This window comes from Mus musculus, chromosome 7 (assembly GCF_000001635.26).
Source record: "Mus musculus strain C57BL/6J chromosome 7, GRCm38.p6 C57BL/6J".
NCBI lineage: Eukaryota > Metazoa > Chordata > Mammalia > Rodentia > Muridae > Mus > Mus musculus.
In genome coordinates this window covers 133,986,372-134,007,892 of record NC_000073.6, presented here as the reverse complement: position 1 = coordinate 134,007,892, position 21,521 = coordinate 133,986,372, and the positions used below count along the sequence as shown (strand labels likewise).

General features: G+C 44.8%; 1 protein-coding gene across 1 annotated transcript in view; it reads left to right on the top strand.

The window, feature by feature from the left end:
- Adam12 (a disintegrin and metallopeptidase domain 12 (meltrin alpha)) overlaps positions 1-21,521 on the top strand; it is a 341,899-nt gene that overhangs the window by 217,205 nt on the left and 103,173 nt on the right. The window contains exon 5 of the mRNA NM_007400.2: positions 9,659-9,735. Within this exon, the coding sequence (NP_031426.2) occupies positions 9,659-9,735 (77 nt within the window). The remainder of the gene's footprint in view (positions 1-9,658; positions 9,736-21,521) is intronic.

Genomic DNA, 21,521 nt, shown 5'->3' with positions numbered 1-21,521 from the left:
CTACAAGGGCCTGATCTTGTCTGAGGTGTCAGAGAAGGCTGCATGGAGGAAAGAACTTGTGGACCAAAATTTAAAGCTGGAGGAGGCATTCACCCAGCGTCAGGAGAAGGAGAGCATTCCAGGACACTGCTACAGTTTTTCCAGTGCAGGGAGGGTGGGGGAGGAGGGGAAAGAGGGAAGCGGCAGCGTTATGCAAAGGTGACCAAGCTCAGAGTGACTTGGAACAAAGTCATGATAGAAGGATGTTTGGAAGCCATTGAAATGTCCCTTTAAGGTGTGTCATGCTCTGGGGGCTTGGGAGAGGCTATGATAGGGCCAGGCAAGTGGCTTGCCTAGATGAGCTAGAGGTTGAATAGACAGTTTCTACTATAAAGACCAGGTGTATAGAGATGGAGAGAAGGCAAGAAGTCTAAACATACCTAGAAGGACCACTCGTGAAAAACCAAGGGAGTTTCCAAGGCCATTTATAGGCTGTGGTGTCTGTCTTACTCTAAAGGTATCAACATTTGTAGGACCTCTTAGAGATGGGTCTTCAGTTTGGGTTCAGTAGCTGTAGGCCTTAGGACAGCAGCCATGGTTCCACTCTAACTGGGTATAAATCCCAGCTTGGCTGGAGTGCTTCACCAGACATGTAACACAGAGGCAAAGCAGCAGACACAAGGACCGCACACAGCCAGACCTTTGGGAAGATTAGCACACCACCATGGTGACAGCAGCTTACAACAGTCCATTACTTTGTTGCACCCTGAGATCCTCTGAATCTCTTGCAAGAGACTGGGCTGCCTCTGGAGTGGGTACATGAGTGAATGCTTCAGCCACTGGACTCTCGAGGCTCAGGAATGTCCATCAAAAGCAGCTGGGCCTGAAGGTCTCCCTCCTGGTAATTACATGAAACACCTGGATCTGGAACAGCACTGTAGAAATGAATGCGGGTATGCAAGTCAGGGGTGCACCTTTCTCTCTGGCAAGTCAGCTTCTCTTGCCCTCCTCTATTCCTTTATGCCATAAAAATATGCGGTGCAAGAGGCCAGCATGGGAGAGCAGTTAGCAGAAAGAGTGCACAGTAGCTGACTTAGGCATACACTTGTTTTAGTATTTGCGAAAATGGCTTACATCTTACAGCTTACTTCTCCACACCATGTTTCTTAGATCTCTAAAACCCCAGTGGATTAAAAGTCATTCCATTTTACAGATTTAAGCACTGAGACGCTCACAAGTCTCAGCCCAAGACTTGCAGCCCAGGTTGAACTTGGCAGCATCATAACCACAGATGGGCTTCTTGACCTCTCAGGAGGTCACAATGAACAGGAGTGTAACACCTTCACCCATTCATCCAGATTCTGGTACAGCCAAGTAACTACAGTGGTCCCTATGGTTAGGCCTGAGCGTTTGGTCATCAGACATAGTTCTTGTTAGAGCTGGAGAGCAGAGACAGTCCTGGGAGGATGGGTGTGTCCACTGTCTTCTCCACGGTTGCATCCTGGGCACACATATACTCGGGGCTAAGCATGGGACAGATGGCTTTGCCAACACACAGGCTTGCAAAGTCACCGTTCCCTTTGCTTGAGGTATGTGCTCTTGTTGGGTATTGGTGTTCTGTATGAGAGAATAAAAGCCTGGCCTGATGAACTGTGGAGTGGCTGGTGTGCAAGCACCACACTCACACACACACACTCGTTCATATTCTCTCTCTCTCTCTCTCTCTCTCTCTCTCTCTCTCTCATCTGCATTTTTTTTTTCTTCCTTTGGAAGTAACTCCTTTCTCCTTTGGTCCCATGAGTGATGACAGCATGAGACTCTGCAGGAGAGTGTGGAGCACAAGCTTCCATTGTAGGTGGAAGCTTTTTCTGAGAAAGGAGAGGCTCATGAGGGTGCAGGGCATATGTCCCTAGCAGTGGGACATAGTGTGGAGCCTTCCTGGAGTGAACAGGCGGTGGTAAGTTCTACCCTGCCATCCGCCACCCCCGTTACCTTTAATGGCAGTTAAACAATCATGACCTCAGCTTCCACATCCTTTGGGCAAGAAGTTCGCTGGAAAAGCAAGGTTGGCCTTAGATGGCCCCAACTTCTTTCCAGCTAAAAACATCTTTCCTTAAAATATTGAATCAACTGTATTGACTATGAAAGTAGTGGTCAAGGCCCTTGGAAGCTCATCGAAAACACCATTCTCTTAGCACACCCTCCCAGATGCTGTCTTCTAAGCGTCCTTTTAAATCGCAAAGTTAGGCCACTTTTGCAACCACTTCAGCATATAAAATCGCCTTTCTCCTAGTCCGCAGAAAAGGGGGGTAGCAGGAGTTTGATTTGACTTCCCGCAGGGCATGGAGTTGAGGGCTACCAATTTTCAGGTTCAAGAGTTGTTACTCCAGCTTCCTGTTACCCACCATTAGGTTTGATTGATAGTATTAAACAGAAGGAAAACGGTATTTTACTGGAGTGGGGAAACGCATTCAGTTAAATAATAAGTGTATAAAATGCACAGTTGGAGCTTTTGTGAAGGGAGAGGTGTAATTTTGTGGTTGTGCATGTTCGGGACTCTCTTCCACGTGAGGTTTTGTTGGGAGGAGCAGAATGCATTGGATCAGCAGAACGAAGCAAAGAAGATGGTCCGAGGAGGGCATGATCTTGTTCACAGCATCTTTAGAGTCAGGAGGCTGTGCAGTTGGATGCTTTGGGGGCAATCAGAGAAAGGAGAGGGTTGAGGTCTGAGATGGCTATACAGAGGCCAATGGCCACATTTGCCCAGCAAGGACCACTGTGGTAAGGCAGATCCAGGGTTCTCTGGGTTGGGCACAGATCTTCTCTGACCGCTGGCTGCCTGTCATGTCTCCTGCTGTGCGGCACATCCGGAACCCATGGGCCAAGCGTTCATATGCCTAGAAGATCTGATTGGTCTGAGCATCTGAGAGTCTAAGCATAAGGACCAGCTGATTTCAGATACAGGTACATACTAACCTGTGGACCAAAGTGAGTTTTGCTGGTCTCTTAATAGCGTTCTCACGCCCGGCCAGGAAGAACACAACAGACCAGAATCTTCTGCGGCAAAACTTTATTGCTTACATCTTCAGGAGCTAGGAGCGCAAACCCCCAGCCCCAAAAGCGAAAGCCACCCCAATAATGAAACCGAAACCCCTTTCCTATTTAGGAGAGTTATATTTCGCCTAGGACGCATCACTCCCTGATTGGCTGCAGCCCATGGCCGAGCTGACGTTCACGGGAAAGGCAGAGTACAAGTAGTCGTAAAATACCCTTGGCACATGCGCAGATTATTTGTTTACCACTTAGAACACAGGATGTCAGCGCCATCTTGTGACGGCGAATGTGGGGGCGGCTCCCAACATCTCCCCCTTTTCTTTTAATAAGAGCAAATAGGCCACCCATATTAATGAGAGTGGAGATAGAGGTCAAATCCCCAGTGTGTAGGTAAAGGAGCCGTACACATAACCTCCTCCCAGGCTCATCACCCAGAGGGGTCCTGGTCTGGTCCCGTGTTGTTTTTCCTGGGGGAAGGACACTTGAACACTCAACCTTCTTGAAAGATGACATGTCTCCCTAGAATAGGCTCATATTATGCCGCAGAGCCCTTCTATTGCAGTGCTTAGCCGTGCAACTCTCTCGGGCTGCTGAAGCACACTCACTCTATCCCGTGCAATGAGACTAGCCTCATGGGATATAAGAGCTGAGTGGCCAGCGACCTATTGCCTAAGCATAGATATATCAGGGGAAGCTCCATGTTCTAGTCCTGCAAGCGCCTGGGCAATAACCACCTTGTCTCTCCTAGTTTGGGCCTTAAGCTTACAGACCAACCAGAGAAGCAACACTAATCCACAGCAAAGTGTATCTCCAAATAATATCAATCCCACCCATTCTTTAAAGAAGGAAAATGCTGAGGAGATCCAATTGGGTAATCCTTTGGTCAGGGACAGGTCCAAGCGCGTGGAGTTGACCTGAAGTCTCAATTCCCGAAGGATCTGTTCAAATTCAGCCATCCAATTCTGTAACATATACTGAAAAAGACTTTTTGACAAATTAGCTGCCTTAGTAAATTTAACATACTGAATGGAAGTAACACACAATCCCGGAAACTTTTGTTTACATCCCAGCTGAGCTATTTGTCATAATACATCTAGTTGTATCTGGACAAGATCTATGAGTTGATTAACCAGCATGAGACCTCCCTGTATCTTGACATTAGCTGAGGCCTGTTTATCTATGACTGTAGTCACTGAGGCTGACAAAGTGTTAATGGTGTCAGTCATCTGGACCTGTCCAGACAGAGCCAAGGCTGTCTGAATCAAGGCTAAACCCAGTTCCTAGTTAGTGGTAAAAAAGCAGGAGAATACTTGAGCATTATACATCACCGTCATCCACCTTTTGTAAGGCCTGGTTAGCAGCTAGAGTAAGAGTCCTAGGGGAGGAGATATGAGGATCTCCTTCTAAAATACCAAACAAAGGCCTTAACTCAGCGGAAGGAATCTTTAAAAAAGGTCTGAGCCAATTAATATCTCTCAACAGCTTTTGAAAATCATTTAAGGTATGGAGGTGATCTCTTTTTATCTAAACATGTAAATATTGATTTCTCTCAAAGGAGGAAATATGTGTGACATCCATTTGTCAGACCTGTAATGGCCTGACGCCACGAGGGTTTACCCCTATGTGAGTAGATAAAATTTGACAACAATCTAAAGGCATTATTAAGTAATCAGAATCATTTTCAGTAGAACCAATCCCTCTTGCAGCTCTAGGAATACCAGAGGAAGAAAAAACAGCCATGTAGGCTTGGCAAAATTATTAGTTGAGCTATTCTGTCTCTTTGTGATATAGAAAAGACAACTTGAGGACAAGAACAGAGAACCTGAAGTTCCCCTTTACAATCCTGATCTACAACTCCAGGGTGGACAATAAGACCTTGTAGGCTGCAAGAGCCTGCCTCTGTCATTATTGTCCAGTGGCTTCACCTGCTCGGGAGAGCGCCTTCCAGGCCCTAATAGCCTTTTCATCTGATTCAGAACTATTAAGAACTGGCTTCTCTAATTGATCTTTTTTCTTTTCTTTTTCCTTCTCCTTCCTTCCAATCTCTCCCCAGGTATTCTTACCTGACCTAAACTTTTCCTCAGGTTCAAGACCCGTGGAAAGGCCTGTATGCTTATTTTGTGTACCATATTTTCTCTTTGCTCCTATTCTCTCTCCCCGCTTTACTTCTGATAGATTGTCCTGAACTTCATCCAGAATCCGCCCTGCCTTAACCACTTGATAACATGTGAAAAGGAACAAAAGGGCTTCTAACACTAGAGAAAGTTCAAGGCCAAACATACCTTATAAAGCTATTTTCCACTTTACTTCTGATAGACTGTCTTGAATTTCCTTAGAAAGTTCAAGGCCAGGCTTACCTCGTAAAGCTATACTCACTGGTACTCTCGTTCCCCAGCTGAAAAGTTCTGAATTCATGCAGTTGAATCCTTCTTAACAGTCTGCTTTACGGGAACCTTTATTACCGCGACCCGCAGTTCTGGTTCTGGAATGAGGGATCTTCCTTGCGCCGGTGAAACTCCCGTCCCGAGTTTCCTCCCGGGTTTTTTCTTTTCGGATTTTTTCTCGTCCCGGAATTTCTCGTCCCGGGTTTCAGCACCAATTCTTAATAGCGTTCTCACGCCCGGCCAGGAAGAACACAACAGACCAGAATCTTCTGCGGCAAAACTTTATTGCTTACATCTTCAGGAGCTAGGAGCGCAAACCCCCAGCCTAGGACGCATCACTCCCTGATTGGCTGCAGCCCATGGCCGAGCTGACGTTCACGGGAAAGGCAGAGTACAAGTAGTCGTAAAATACCCTTGGCACATGGGCAGATTATTTGTTTACCACTTAGAACACAGGATGTCAGCGCCATCTTGTGACGGCGAATGTGGGGGCGGCTCCCAACACTGGTCTCCACTCAGGGACCTGTAAAGATCCCTTTGCCTCTGACCCTGCCTTAGGAGTCAAGGTCCCTACAGGGTCATAAATATAACTCTGCCACAATCCAATTTCTCAACCAATACATGGAGGGCCCAACTATGTATTTCTGAGTCATGAAGTTATCCAGACAGTGACTCACAACTTCATCAAAATGAAATCATGTTCATTTGCGTGTGGTGAGTCATGTTGAAAAAAACTGAATTTCAGGAAATAGGAATTGTCTGGGAGAATCGAGTGACTGTGCTCTGCAGTCTAAGAGGTTAATCCCTGTTAAGAGTGAGCAATGGGCTCATGAGCTAACTCGGGTAACCTGAGAAGTAAGTTGTGAGCGCTCATGACAATGAAGATGGGTAGGGTAGTTGACTTCAAGGAATGGTTTATGAACACTAAACTCCACTTCCCCTGCTTCATAAAAGCAATATTTCAAGTTATTGAACTGGAAATTAATTTGATTCTAATTTGTTTTCAGCCCGTGCTTTAATGAGCTTGTATTCCTGTGTATTTAATTAGAAAGTACACTTGATAAATAATCCATTAACAATAGAACCTGAGAACAAATGAGTTTCAAATTTCAGAAGTCAGTAATTATCGTCACTGTGTGGTTTATCATCCCCTCCCCCAAATGAGGGAAAGTCTTAAGACAGATCTCAAAGGCTAGTGATCCCGCTCATCTGGGCAGCCCAAACTCCAATAGCAGCTGCTATGCTGTCCTACTCAGTGTCTCCTTCAGCTTTGACATTCCTACAGGGGCCCAGGGCTAGAACCCACCCCCTACCTCCAGCCTGTATAGCACAGCCTGGGAGGGGACCAAGATCCCTCTGATGCCCTGAGATATTTCTATCCAGTTACATGCATCCCTCATGTGAACAAACTTTTACATGACTCCCTGAAAGTAAAGGGGAAGAGCAGGGTCATTCAAAATGCACACAGGCGAGGAGGCACACTCCTATCCTTGTGTCCCCTCCTTGATGTTCTACGAGATATCTGATGTGGCTGCCCAAGCAACCACATCCCCTCTCAGTCCCTGAATTGAACCAAGCCACTGCTCACTGAAAATGACAGTCTCATGGAGGAGAGAGAGATTGCTAGGCACTCTGTGCTCCTGTGTCAGCATGGGTGCTCCCTGAACTGTGTGCCCCCTCCATCGGCCACTGCCTTTGCAGTTTTCCATCTGTAGGTAATTCCTTCTCCAGCCCTGACCTCTGGGCACCAGCTGTCCATACCACAGCATGTGCAGTGAGATACTCTTCGGCAAGAAAAAGCAGAGTTCATGATAGAACCTGGAAAACATTATGCTGCATGAAAGAAGCCAGGCACGGGGCCATGTATCACAGGCTTCCATTTACATAAAATGAACAGAACACGCAAATCCATAGGGACAGAGGGGAGACTGGTGGTTGCCAGGGGTGGTGAGGAGGGACTGTGGGGTTCCAGGTGTCTCTGTGGGGTCGTTAAAATGCTCTGGAATGAGATGGTGGAGATGGTCGTGCATCCTTATGGATTTCAGTGATGGAGGACTTCAGGTACTCTGTGTACTCTAAGCAGAACACCATTACAATGCTGACATGTCATGCCTTAAAATAGTGAAATGTATGGCATGGGAATGTAATCTTAATTGTAAAAGAGAATTAGCTCTGCAGGCTATCCAATTGTCACGTAAAACAATTGTAATTAAAAGAGTGGAACTGGCTTAGGAGTGGACAGTTGAGCCTTCCTTGGTGGACTATAAAACAAAGAAGAGACATAGACATACCCTGAGTATTCCCAAATGCTGTTTGAATGTCTTGCATGCTTGATCACTAAGTCCTCAGCTGGTGGTTATACCGGGTGGTGGGGGGGGGTGGGGAGGGGGGAGGCCTTGTTGTAGGAAGTGGGTCACTAGGGCTAAGCCACTCTACTTCTTTGTTGTCACGGGGGAGCAAACAGCATCCCTCTCTGCCAAGAAGTCCACTGTGCCTCCCCTGCCACAATGGACTATGAGCCGAAAGAAATCCTTTTTCCTTGAAGTTTCTACCAGGTTATCACAGAAACAAGAAAAGTCACAAACATAGCACATGCCAGAGTGTTGGGAGAAAACTGATGAGCAGTGGTGACTAATGGCTGGTGTGAGCTTGTAGGAGCCAGCATAAACTAGGCCTGTACTTCCAGGTTGTAAATAAATCCTGGGGAGATTAAAGAGCTACTCTCAAGACTATGTAAATAGAAGAAAATAAAAGGCATGTACCCGTGACCTCAAAGAAAACTGTCTTTAGTAACAGTAAATTTGGGGGACAGAAGAGACTCGAATTTATAAAGCCAGAAACTCTGGGCAGTAATGGTCGGGTTCAAAGAATTTTCTTGCGCAATAATGGCAATAAAATATTAACATCCTGAATCTATAGAAAGGACTCTAAAGTCAGAAAATAAAAAGCTCAAACAGCACTACCTGTCTCCCTGCAGCCTTCTCACCTCCCTTCATCCTTTGCCTTTTAGATGACCCAAGAATTGTATCCTCTTGTGTTGTTGAGATGAGATTATCTTAGCAAATTTCTCATGATAGCAAGGGTTTCCCTGTTATTCAAATTCATCTGGTGTTTGTTTATTTGTTTGTTTGTTTGTCAATTGATAGTGACAGTGGTGGCGGTGCATGAGTTTGTGTGCCACATGCACTCAGGTGCCTATGGAGGCTGGAAAAGGGTATCATATCTGCTTCCCTGGAACTGAATTACAGATGGTTGTGAGGTACAGAGCCGGTGCTGGGAACCAAACCCCCATCCTCTGCAGGAACAGCAAATGCTCTTAGCCACTGAACCATCTTTCCAGCCTCAGTCATTTTTCTTAGCAAACTTAAGATTGTATTTGTGAATGACTGTCATCAGTAGGAGCAAGGCACCTGTGAGGTGACATGGGCATGTCAGAGGCAGGCTGAAACCTTATTGTCACTTAGAAGGGATGGTCCCTTTCTTACAAAAAGCTGGTATGCTACTGGAGTCCTGGATGAGGAGTTCTGAGTATGAGCGGGCATTCCTTGTCAATCAGCTATTTAATTAGAGCTGCGACTCAACCTTTTTTCACCAGCACAATTAACCTTGAATCTGGACAGAGATCTGTCCTCCCAGGAGGCATCTGTGGTGAGGTTTCTTTGAGGATGTTACCTACAGGGTTTTTTTTTTTCTTCTGAGAACTCCTGCAGTGACCTTCCTCCTAAACTGTGTATAGGTGACTCTGTGAGGTCTCTTCTACCATTCTTCACCATGCATGTCTGCTCTGATGTTCCTAAGCCATCCATTCCGGCAGGATTTAGTGCATCTCACAGTGTGCTTAAATACCCCCTTCGTTTCCTCTGCTTTTTACTGGAGACAATTTACATGAGGGTAAACCAGAGGTGTCAGTGTGATTTGTTCTACTGCTGCGTTTGGCACAACAGTGGGCATCAGGGCTTTCCTTGGGGGATGACAGACATGTGAGAATGGAGGCTGATCAAGCATGTCCAAACCCTTCTGATAGTCTCTAAGCAGGTCTGATACTCTAACCATAGGCTTGGGCAAGTCACATTGGGGTTAGCGTTGAATGGTAAGGCAGCCTGTGTCATACAGTTTGTCCTATAGCTAACGTAAGGAGAGGGGATTAGAGAAACCTGGATGATTCTAAGTTGGAGGAAGATGTATTGATTGATTGATTGATTGATTGATTGATTGACTGATTTCCCCTCAATCCCTTTCAGGATCATTGTTACTACCATGGACATGTGCAAGGAGATGCTGCATCAGTGGTCAGCCTCAGTACTTGCTCTGGTCTCCGGTAAGTGGATGTGACCATCAAAGCTTTGATTTAACCAACTATAGACCACCCCTGTCTGCACTCACTTGAAGGCCCTGAGAGAAGACACTGTGGACAGTACAAGTGTTCCTCAGCCTAGGCTAGAGGGATGAGGCCTGTATAGCTACTTGCAAATTACACAGCTGATCCAGTATCTTCACTTCCCCTTCATTTCCCCCTCTTTAAATTCTGTTCTCTGGCTGGGATGGTGGGGTGGGGATCTGAGAACCACAGAACTACCTGAGTTTCAGCACCCAAGCATGGGCTGGGGCTGAGGCTATGGCTCAGTGGTAAAAATGTCTAGCTACACAAAACCATACATCCAGTCTCCAACACTGCCAGAAAATGAAAGAACACAGTCATTGCGTGAAGGAGCTTTTGTGCTCGCGGCCCCGATGCTTGAAACCTCCAAGTGCTAAGAGATGTGGTATTGTTTATTAATATCATAGCAGCTTGCTTAAACAAAACATATTTAATCCCTGCCTTCTCACTGGGAAAGAGTAAACACTAACTTAACATTGACCATGTGGAGTTGACCTCAGGCCCACCTGAGCAGGTTTTCCCTGAGCTGTGCATAAGAGTAGGAAATGATGACCTCTGTCACCCTGGAATGACCCCCACCCCTATCCTTCCATGTCAGCCTGTCACTACTGGGGAAGCTACTTGTCTTGACTTTTTTTTTATATACTATATTTATGTGCTGAGTTGTGAACTGTCATCTGGTCAGGGCACCAGAGTGAGGTTCTATGGGAGGGAGGAGAGAAAACAAAAAATGTACAGCTTAAATGACAGGGTGGGACTGTGTTTTATACGTCTACAGTAACTGCCATTTCTGTGAATTCCTTGAGGATCTGGGGAGAACGAGACACACATTACACACATGCCACAGCCTACAGACACATAACAATACAACACACACACACAAATGAACATGTAATCAACCGCTTACCACACAAACACTGAATTGCTTTACGCATCTTTGACATGGTATCGATGGAATCCCATTGAGCTTCAGTGTATCTCTTGGTCTGAAAAAGGAAGGCAGTGTCTTGTTTTCATTCACTTCTCTCTGGTGACTCATTGGTTCATGGGCTACTACCCCATCTCCAGTGTTATTCTAGGCCTTAGGGATACCGCAATAAATAAACTGTGTTCCTGGGAGGGGGCAATGGACAGAGAGTGGGTGACAGAAGCCATTGTAAAGAGAAATGAAGCTGATGAAAAGGATAGGAGGAAGTAGTCCAAGATGCAAAAGTGAAGGCAAGGCACAGATGTTGCAGGAAGCAGGAAATAACATGCACACAACGCTAGAGCAGAGCAGCAATGCTTGGCTGAAAAAGGAAGAAGAGAAGTGGCAAAGGAAAATGACATCAGAGGGGACAGTAGAAAGAACATGGCGATGCATTCTGACACAAGAGAGAGTTTGGGGTGTACAGGAGCCAATGTTCGTAGAAATCAAGATCAATTGTAGGAGAGACACAGGTAGGCAGAGCTTGATAACAAAATGAGTGCAAACCTTATCCTGGTTTTAATAGAACAGGTCTTTCAAAGGCTTATATGTTGGAGCATTTGGTGCCCATTGGGTGATACTGACTCTGGAGGTTGGGGGGCCTTTAGAGGGGCAGACCAGCTGCAAAGAGTGAATCACTGAGTGGAGGAAGGCTGGACTTTACAACCCTTCACTGCTTCCAAATGACCTCCTCTTCTCCTCTCCAATCGACCCAGTTCTAAGCCACTCCCACCACATGCCATGAGAGTATATCCTAAACCATGAGCCGGAATAACCCTTCCTTTCTTACGTTACTTCCTGTAGGGTATCTGATCACAGCAACCAGAAAAGTAGTCTGTGGGGTGAAGGTGAATAGGCCATTGAAGGTTGGTAGGCTGAGATTGGTTGAAACACAGTAATCAGGCAGCAAGCCAGCTGTGGGACCATGGACACCTCATTGGCCCTAAGCTCCATCCTCCCAGGTGCAAAGAAGAAAAAGACATCTTCAAACTGCCTTAAAGACAAACAACCTGATGGGAAGGCAGACCCTGGCCATTGAAAAGTTCAGAAGTCTTCAGGTGAGGTCAGACCCAGGATCTCAAATAGTGGTATCAGACTTGATTTCTCTCTAACTACAGCTTTGACTTTCTTCTGTGATGGTTTATTCTATGACAGCATCTGTCTGTCTATTTGTTTGCCTGTTTTTAAATTTTAGAAAGATTTTTTTTTACCTTTTAACATTTATTTTCATTTCTGAGATTATAATTAATTACAATATTTCTCCCTTCCTGCCTCTAAGCCCTTCCATAACTGCCCCCCACCCCATGCTATCCTTCAAATCCATGGCCTCTATTTTTACTAAATGCTACTGTATGCATATATGTGTTTGTGTGTGTGTATATATATATTTGTATATGTGTATATATACATATATATTCATAAATATAACCTGAGACAATATTTTAGCTTGAACCACACAAAATTCCTTAGAGTAGGTGACTGAAACTTCCCACAGCCCAAGAGGCTGCGTTTAGGATCAAGGTGCTGATAAAATACGTTTCCTTCTGAGAGCTCATCTCTGGGCTTTTGTTTGGCACTGTGTTAATATACACTCATGACTTCCTTCTGTGTGTGTGGAGATAGGAAGCTCTGGAGTTGGTTCCCTTTGTAAATCCTTCCTGTGACTCTGCTCTCATGCCCTTAACCAAACTTCTCGTCTCTCTGAAGGCTCCAATCCTAACACTACCACATTGGAGGCTATGTGAATTGTTGGTGCCGGGGACTGGCACTTAGACTATAATGAGCACAGTTTAGTTTTCATCATATTGAATTCTATTCTGATGGCAAGAAGCTGCTGGCATTCGTAAGCTTATATCCTGAGGGAGTAGGGGTGGAAGCCTGAGGACTTCTCAAGTTCAGCAAACATCTCCCAAGTGCATCTTAATTGTGCTGACTAGTTCATTGCCCACCCTTGGGAGAGTCACAGTGGCACATGGATAGATGCTCTGGCTCAAACATTATGTGTTTAGTTTTGCTGACACAGACAAATAATAGGAAAGGATTGGCAGCATCAAGAGCAATGGTGAACATTAGCAAGAAGGACAAAGGGAAACCAGGGATGCTGAGCTTGCCATGGTGGAGCGACACTGAGATTCCTCATCAGTGGGGGCATCCGGTTGTCAGGAGGTCTCTATGAAGACATCAAAGTCTAGATGAGTGCTGAGAACAAGGTGGACACATTTGATAAAAACAGTTTGTAAGCCAGTGGCCATAGCTATCTAGAACTACTGGACGGGGGATTCCCAGAGTAAGACTCTAATGTAGGACCTCTCCTGGGAGTGTATAAAAAGTATGTATGTACCCCAGATGGAGAAAACATTCATAGAACTGAGAACGGTTTCTACCCCTGTAAACTGCTAGTCAAACGAATGCACATGTTGGGGTTACTCATGGGAACATGGGTGGCACCACAGGGAAATCTTTTGTGCAACTTATAGACAGCTACTACAGAAGAGTTTCCTAGCCCATGGCCCGTTCCTTACTTGTCTTGATTTGTTTAGCTTTACCATTTTATTTCTTAAGACAAGATCTCACATAGCCAAGGCTGTCCCTGAACTTGCTATGTAGCCAAGGCTTGTCTTGATTTCTAATCCTCCTGCCACTGCCTCCCTGGTGCTAGGATTAAGAGCATGTGCCACTATACCTGGCTTCTGTTATCTATCTTTAAGCCTTGTGGGTCCCATGATCCTTCCTATTTCTCCACCAGGGAATACTGATAGCAGTTATCATACCCAACCCAGAGGAAACAGGTGCACAACACATCCTAAGGTGGCAAGCAGCCCCAGGTACCTGCCATGCCAGCCACCACATACTTTATTCTCCCTGCACTGCCCACTAAATATTCTCAGAAACTGCCTGAACTCTCCAGACTCCTATAGAGACACAGGTAATCTCCATATAGCAAAGTCACCCAGACACAACCATGTCTGCATCCGTACCCACCTCCCATCCCCAACTCCTGGAAGGAAAGCATTTCTTTCCTTGTCATTAACCACAGACTCCAGAACCGGCTGAAGAATGTTGTGCGGTCATTGTGACTGTGTTCCTGCCTCCCCCTGCCCTTCTGAGATCTTCTTGCCACTCTAACACAGAGCACTCAACAGAGAAATCACAGACCCATGCTGTCAACTTTATCTTTCCATGAGAGAAGCAGAACTCTGTATGCAATCTACAGCTCCCTGACAGAAGAATCGATCAGGGCTGGAAATAAAGAACTGTATTTATCTGTAGTAGTCCCAGCATGATAGACATTAAGATAGAAAATAGGGGTAGATTTTGTGCTAAGTATGGTATGTTTTGGAAACCCAGGGGCATGGAAATATCTGGGTATTCTCAATCCACACAGAATATTGGCTTATACAAGTGCCTCTTCATTGGCTGCCCATAATGATGGACAAAGTGCATCCAATTCTGTTAAATTCATAGATTTATAGCTGTTCCTCTTGTAGTTTAGACCTAGAAACCACATGTGCACATATGTGTGTGCATGTGTGTGTGTACATGTATGCATGTTTGTGTATCTGTCTGTGTGTATTTTTGTGTATGTTTGTATGTGTGTAGTGGGTAGATGAACTCACCCTCATATGTGCACATGTGGAGGTCAGAGGTGAGCCCTGAGTGTCTTCTGTTGATCTCTATCATATTTTTTGAAACAAGATCTCTTTCTGAGCCTGGAGCTCACCAGTTCAGCTAGATCAGCTTTCAGTCAGGCCTGCCTCTCCCTCCCCAGTGCTCGGGGTATAGATGCCCAGTGCCACATTCAGCTTCTCCTCACAGTGCTGGGCATCTGACCTCAGGTCGGCATGTTTGTGTGGCATGCATTTTACTCGCTGAAGACTCCCCAGCCCTGGACCAGCCTTCTTCTTTAGTTCCATGCCCTCTTCCCTGAGGGAGCTGCCCTGTTCCGCCATGCTGTTTTCTAGCTGTGTCCCGAGCATGTCCCATGCATGTTTCTTGTTGTCATCCCTGCTTGCCCCCTGCCTTGGCTCAGTTGGCTTTTGCAAAGTCTACTCTCCCGCCAAGGCCAAATCAAAGGGACACCTCTCCATGAAGCCTCCATCTAGTGCAGTTCTACCTTGAGCCATGTGGATGGCATATGCTCACTCACCTCAGCTCTTCTGGCACCATTTGGTCCTCTGTAAATACCTGTCCATATCCTGTGTGGCCATTCTTTTCTCTGGTTCTTCCTGCCCTGCAGGAAGAGCCTTCAGTGTGGGGAAAATCCCTGACACATTCTGTGTAGCCCTTGGCCATAGTCTGGAACTTCCCATTGTGAGAGGCAGTACAAGATGATTTTTTGAAATTCAACTAAATAAAATATCAAGGGATGGAAGGGTAGCTCCATGATAGTTCTCTTGCCTAGCATCCATGTACCCCCAAGTTTAATTCCCAGCACTACAAAAAAAAAATAATAAAATTAAAATATTGGGATATAAGTTATCTTAGTTAGATTTTACTGCTGTGAACAGATACCATGACCAAGGCAACTCTTATAAGGCAACATTTAATTGAGGATGTCTTACAGGTTCATAGGTTTTAGTCCATTATCATCAAGGCAGGAGCATGGCAGTATTCAGGCAAGCATGGTATAGGAGGAGCTGAGAGTTCTATAACTTCATTTGAAGGCTGCTAGTGAAAGACTGACTTCCAGGCAGTTAGGATGAGGGTTTTAAAGCCCATGCCCATAGTGACACACCTACTCCAACAAGGCCACACCTCCCAATAGTGCCACTCCCTGGGCCAAGCATATTCAAATCACCACAGGAGCTTTATTTGTGCCTATTAAATAAATATATTATTACACTCCTGCAAGTTCTGTCTTGATTTTAAGTATATAATATGACATGTATGACACCATATTTTATATATTAGAGGTTTCCTTCCCCATGCTATTTGAAAATAGTCTTCATGGTACTTTTATAAAGGAGACTTATTCTGTGTTGGTCCCTGGACTATAGGGTGACCACTGTATGAATTACTTTTCTTGCTTCTGTGACAAAATACATGATCAAAGTAACTTCAGGGCACAAGGGTTAGGTTGGGCTCACAGTTTGAGACTAAAGTCCATCATGGTGGATAAGGTTAAGCAAGGACAACCCTAACCATAAGGGCAAAAGCATGAGGCAGCTGCCCACACTGCTTCTGTAATCAGTAAGCAGAGAGAGAGAGAGAGAGAGAGAGAGAGAGAGAGAGAGAGAGAGAGAGAGAGAGGAGAAGAAAAAGGAGGAGGAGGAGGAGGAGGAGGAGGAGGAGGGGAGGGGAGGGGGAGAAGGGAGGGGAGAGAGAGCTGCTGGCAGTCATCTGGCTTCTTCTTTTCATTCTTTATATTCAGTCTGGATCCCCACCTATGGAATGGTGCCACCCACATTTAGGGTGGGTACCCCCGCCCCAGTTAAATCTCTCTAGAAATACCCTGAGGTGTGTCTCCTAGCCTATTTGAAATCCAGGCACATTGGCAATGAATACTAACCATCATAACCTCCATAAACAAAATAATAATTTACAATTTAGAATCGAGACAAGCACAACCATCGAGGGGTCACTGCTGTGTGCGTGTAGTATTATTGTCGATAATTTGACAATCTGAGTTGACATGTCTAAAGAAATCTGATTGTCTGTTTCAGCTGAGAAAACAAATGGCCCCTCTGCTCCTCTCCTTTCGATGCCAGGGACCTCTGCTGATGTCTGTCACCCCATTTCTTGTACAGGTGTCGTTGCACAGTTTCTGCTTTCCTCTCCACTGCTGTCCTTAAGTTACCAATTGTCTCTTGTAAGGACATGTCCCCAGAGTTAGGGCCTACTCTCAGAACAATGTCATTGTAAGGAATGAGTTTTAACTACATCTTCAAAGACTTTCTAGGAGTGGTCTGTTCAAAGAGACTAGAATTTAGCCCTTAACAGAGTTAAGGCTAAATTTAGTTCAACCCAGAGTGTCCTCTTATCACTGGTGAGACAGGCCTGTGCCAACTGCTTTCCAGGAGTTCTATATATACTAGGAAGGACAATCTACTCAAGAGCCTGAGTTTTGTGGACAGGGGAGGGTAGAGAATAACTAGTAATGGGTCCCATTGTCTTAGGGAAAAATGATGAACTGATTTGATATTGGGTAGAGGCAACATTTGTAAAAGCCAATATTCTAAAAACTAATGAAGTACTTTAAACCAGTGGTTCTCAATGGTCCTAATGCTGTGACCTTTTAATACAGTCCCTACTGTTGTGATGACCCCCAGCCATAAAATTATTTTCATTTTCTGCTTTATAACTATAATTCTGCCACTCTTACGAATCATAATATAAAATATGATGTTTCTTATTGTCTTAGGTGATCCCAGAGATAGGGTTATTTGACCCCTTTGTGGCTGTGACCCAAAGGTTGAGAAGCAGTGCAGTTTAAACCTAGTAACACCCAGAATCTCTCTCTATGACACTGTTACTTGAAAGGGTGTCACGCCTCAGGCTGTCTCTTCACACATACAGTCTATTCACAGTAACAGATCCTCCTGCTGTTGTTGATGATGATGTAGGATGGCTTGAAGACATGATATTCAAAATGTCTCAGGAGCAGGGGGTTGGAGAGAGGGCTCAGTGGTTAAATGAGCTTGTTATTCTGGCAGAGGACCCAGGTTTGGTTCCCAGCACCTACGTGGTGGTGGTGAACAACAGTCTAGAACTCCAGTTCTCCAGTCTAGAACACTCTAGAACACCTCTTCTGGTGTTGTGGGCACTGTGTGCAGACAAAATATCTACACACATAAAACTAAAACTAAATAAATGTAGTTTTAAATGCCTGGGCCCAGCAGTGTTTCTCGTCTGCCCGCATTTGAGATTGGGTCTTTCCAACTAAGGATACTCAACCTGTAAATGACTATTTTTAAATGTTTTGTAATGTTTCATCCTTGGCACCTTTGTCATGCGTCTCACACTACTAGCCCAGTCCATTTGAAACAGGAGCCCCAGGCTGGCATCTTTGTACCTAACTCAGTCCTTGGCACATGGTCACGGCAGCAGTGGTACTGATGAATCGTTTTGCTTGTTTTGCTTGTGAGTCAGATATGCACATGCGAGCTTGTTCTGAAAATCAGCCTATGCTAATATTGCTAATATTAGCTAATATTGCTGCCCTCACAGCTTATCAAGCATACATGAGGCAGGATATTACTTTTACCCATGAGCTGCTCCAGAAAAAGGGACCGAAATGAAATTTCATGCCAGCTGTGTTTCTATCTTATGATTGACAGCCTGATACAAAGACCAAAAGTCCTTCCTCGGAGAATCCTGCTAGCAGCAGGGCACTGAGCTTGCAGGGATAGTCTGTGTTTCCTCACTGGTCCTCATTGTTGTCTTACTGCAGTAGTCGGGATCCACAAGCCACTTGCTTGCTTGCCTAGGACTAATGATGAAATGATAAGAACAACAGCATTAAGCTGCTTTACTGCCCAATGCGCCCTTGCTTCAGAGACAAAAGTCTGAATTTTTAGGACAAAACCCTAACCTTGAGGCAATGTAGAGCTGATGTGTTTTCCCAAAGAGACCCCCACAAAGACAACTTACCAGTTTGATATATTCTTCTTCGTGTCCATTCAAGGGAAATATAACGGTACTTTAAATATTTTCATTTTTGTGGGGCTTTATTTTAGTTTGGCTTGGTGTGTTTCTGACAGGGTCTCATGTAGCCAAATGCTGGCTTCAAATTATGTGTATAATCTTGAATTCCCTTAAACTGCAGCTTCACCTTCCATCTCTCAAGGACAAGGATTACAGCTGGTCACTACCATATTCAGCCAATGTGATGCTAAGAAGGGAACAAACCCAGGGCCTTATGCATGCTGGCAAACAGGTCATCAACTGAGCAACATCCTTGGCCCCAGACTTGGAACCTTAAGGAAAGGCCATGGATTTTCCTGGTGGCCACTCATCTCTCTGGTCTGTCTTTTTCTCCTTCAACTTTAATACTCTTATCTCCATTTTGGGAGCCTTATTCCTCCCAAAGCAGGGCTGGTAGAGGTGCGTAAAGGTGCATGGAAAAAACACAAGCCTCAGATACACAGGTCAAGGCTGGATCTCCAGCTCTTCTGTGAATTACCTGGATACCTTAGACACGGTGATGATGACTGGTGCTTCAGCTGACGAAGATCACCGAAGCAGTGGATATAATGAGGCTAGATTTCAAGGAGGTACCTACAGTCTCCATCTTCCCCAAACCATGACATAGCTCCTTTAGGCCTTTCCTCCTTGCGGTATGGAGTGGGTCGAACCCTATGTTCCAAATCTGCTAGACTTAAATTGTCTGCTCTGAGATTCTTCCAACTTGACATTTATAACCAAATGTTTATGACATCCAACTTAAAACAAATTGTCTCCCTTATCTAACTTGGGGCCAGGGAGGGCTGTGAGAACATCACATTTCCACATCTCAGAAACCGTGAGTGCTTGAATCTTGGACTGTTCTTTCCAGAGATCGTTGCAGCTAAATGATTAATTACACCCAAGATAGTCCACAGCAATTACTTAATTATGCTGTATTGTAGGCTGCCAGCTGTGTGGAGCATAGGGAAGGCCTTCGCCCCTGTTTCTCAACATCTGGCCTTTGGATGACTTAAAAGATAAAAGGAGATATGAGAACATTTTTATAACCAAGTAAAAGTTTCTAGAACTTTCCACCGAGTAGAAAAACTTTCAGCAGTTGGCTTCTCTCGAGCAACTAGAGAGTTGTGCCATGTTTCATTCTCAGTCCCCAGATGACTGGAGTCAGTGCCGATAGCAAGGGGGACTTGAGTCTAGCCAAATCAGCAAACCATTACCCCTCCCATAAGGTAGAATTCAAGAAAACAGCTGGTGTTATTTAATTCCAGTACTTTATTAATGTTTGCCCAGATGGAGTGTCTAAGGATGAGTGTGAGACATTGAAGTCACCCACTACTAATGTGTTGGAGTTACTTTGTGACTCAAGATGTAGAAGTATCTATTTTATGAAATGAGATGAGCCTGCATTTGGTACATATACATTTAAATTGTATTTTTTTTTCTTGGATGGTTCTCTTGGTCAATATGAAGTGACCCTCTTTATCTCTTCTGATAAGTCCTGACCTCAAGTCTATTTTGTCAGATATTAGGATAATAACATCTGCTTCTTCTTGGTCCCATTTGCTTGGGAAACTTTTTTTTCCCATCCATTCACTCCAAGGTGATGTTTATTTGTGGCCACGAAGTACATTTCTTGAGGGAGAAAAAAACAGAATTCTGTTCTCTAATCCTGTCTTGTAGTGTGTTAACTCTTGATGGGTGGATTGCGATTATCCATAGACAGGGTCACTACTGACAGGTGTGGGTATCCGTGTCATTCTGGTTGACTGTATGGTGTTTGATTATGTCTCAGTCCTCCTTTGTTTAATTTCTTTCCCATGGTTCTTTTTCCTCTGCTGGCCTCTTGAGTGTGTTTGTCTTTATCTTCAGTCCCAAGTACTTACCGCAGTGTTCTGTGCAGGAGCAGTTTGATGGGCATGAATTCCTTTAGCCTGCCTTAATCATGGAAAGTGTTTCCTTTTGCCTTCAGTTATGATAGATGGTTCTACAGGTTATATTAAGCTGGGCTGGCACTTGTGAGCCTTCAGATTTTGAGATGCCTTATCCCAAGCCCTTGTGCTTTTACAGTTTTGATTGAAAAGTCAATAATTGTTCTAATGGTCTCATCTTTCCTTGTAGCATGATTCTTCTCTTTGGAAGCTTTCAGCGCATGTCCTGTGTTCTGTATGTTCCGATTTTAAAATGTAATGTGACACACAAAGCCTCTTTTCCAGTCTTGTCTACTGAGAGCTCTGTGTCCCTCTTGTTTCTGGATCAGCTTCTCTTTCCCTAGATCTGGGGGTTTTCTTCTGTGAAATAGTCTAATCCTTTGTGTGAAATTCTTCTCCCACTTCAGTGTCCATAATTCGTCATCTTTACCTGTTTGTGTCCCCATGTCTGTGCATGTTCCACCCATACATTTTACAGTCTATCACTAGCCTTGATGGGCTGATCCACTTGTTCTATTTCGTCTCCAAACCCAGCTATTCCACTGTGACATGTTCTGTTGGGAAGGCTTTATACTCAACTGTTCGTTTTATCTCTTGTGTTTATCATCTCCATCCTAATTTCTTCAGGATTTCTTTACTTGAGTATTACTTCACTTTCTATTTCCAGATCATGAATTGACTTCCTCACTTAGCCTTGCTTGTTTGTGCTCTCTGGGAAAATATTTGCATCCTCCTCAAGCTGTTTGAACGTATTTGCAATCATTCCTTTGACTTTTGTGACTAGAGTTTTGTCTAAGTCCTTCTCGGCGGGAGCCAGGATTGTACATGGATTGGCATGGGAGGAGACATGGAGTCCTGAGTTTTTAGATTACTTTGGTTTTTGTACTTGAGTCTGCCCATGTGATGTGAGATGGTTGGCTAAGATTTTCTTCGTCTTTTAATTCGGGCCACATCTCTTCTTCTGGTGGAGGGATTTACAGTTCAGAAGAGACACGGTTGTGGCAGAGTCCTAATGGGTGAGCTTTCCATCCATCAAACTGGTGCAGGCCCCAGGATTGATCATTAGCCCATCCCTATGGGTTAACACTGACTGCAGGAATAGGCACTCTCTAGCAGTTAACAGATTCCCACAGTAGAGTGAGTAGCAGGTGGCTACAAAACAGACACTTGTTAAATAACGATTGTTCTAGTGAGGAAAGGAACCCAGA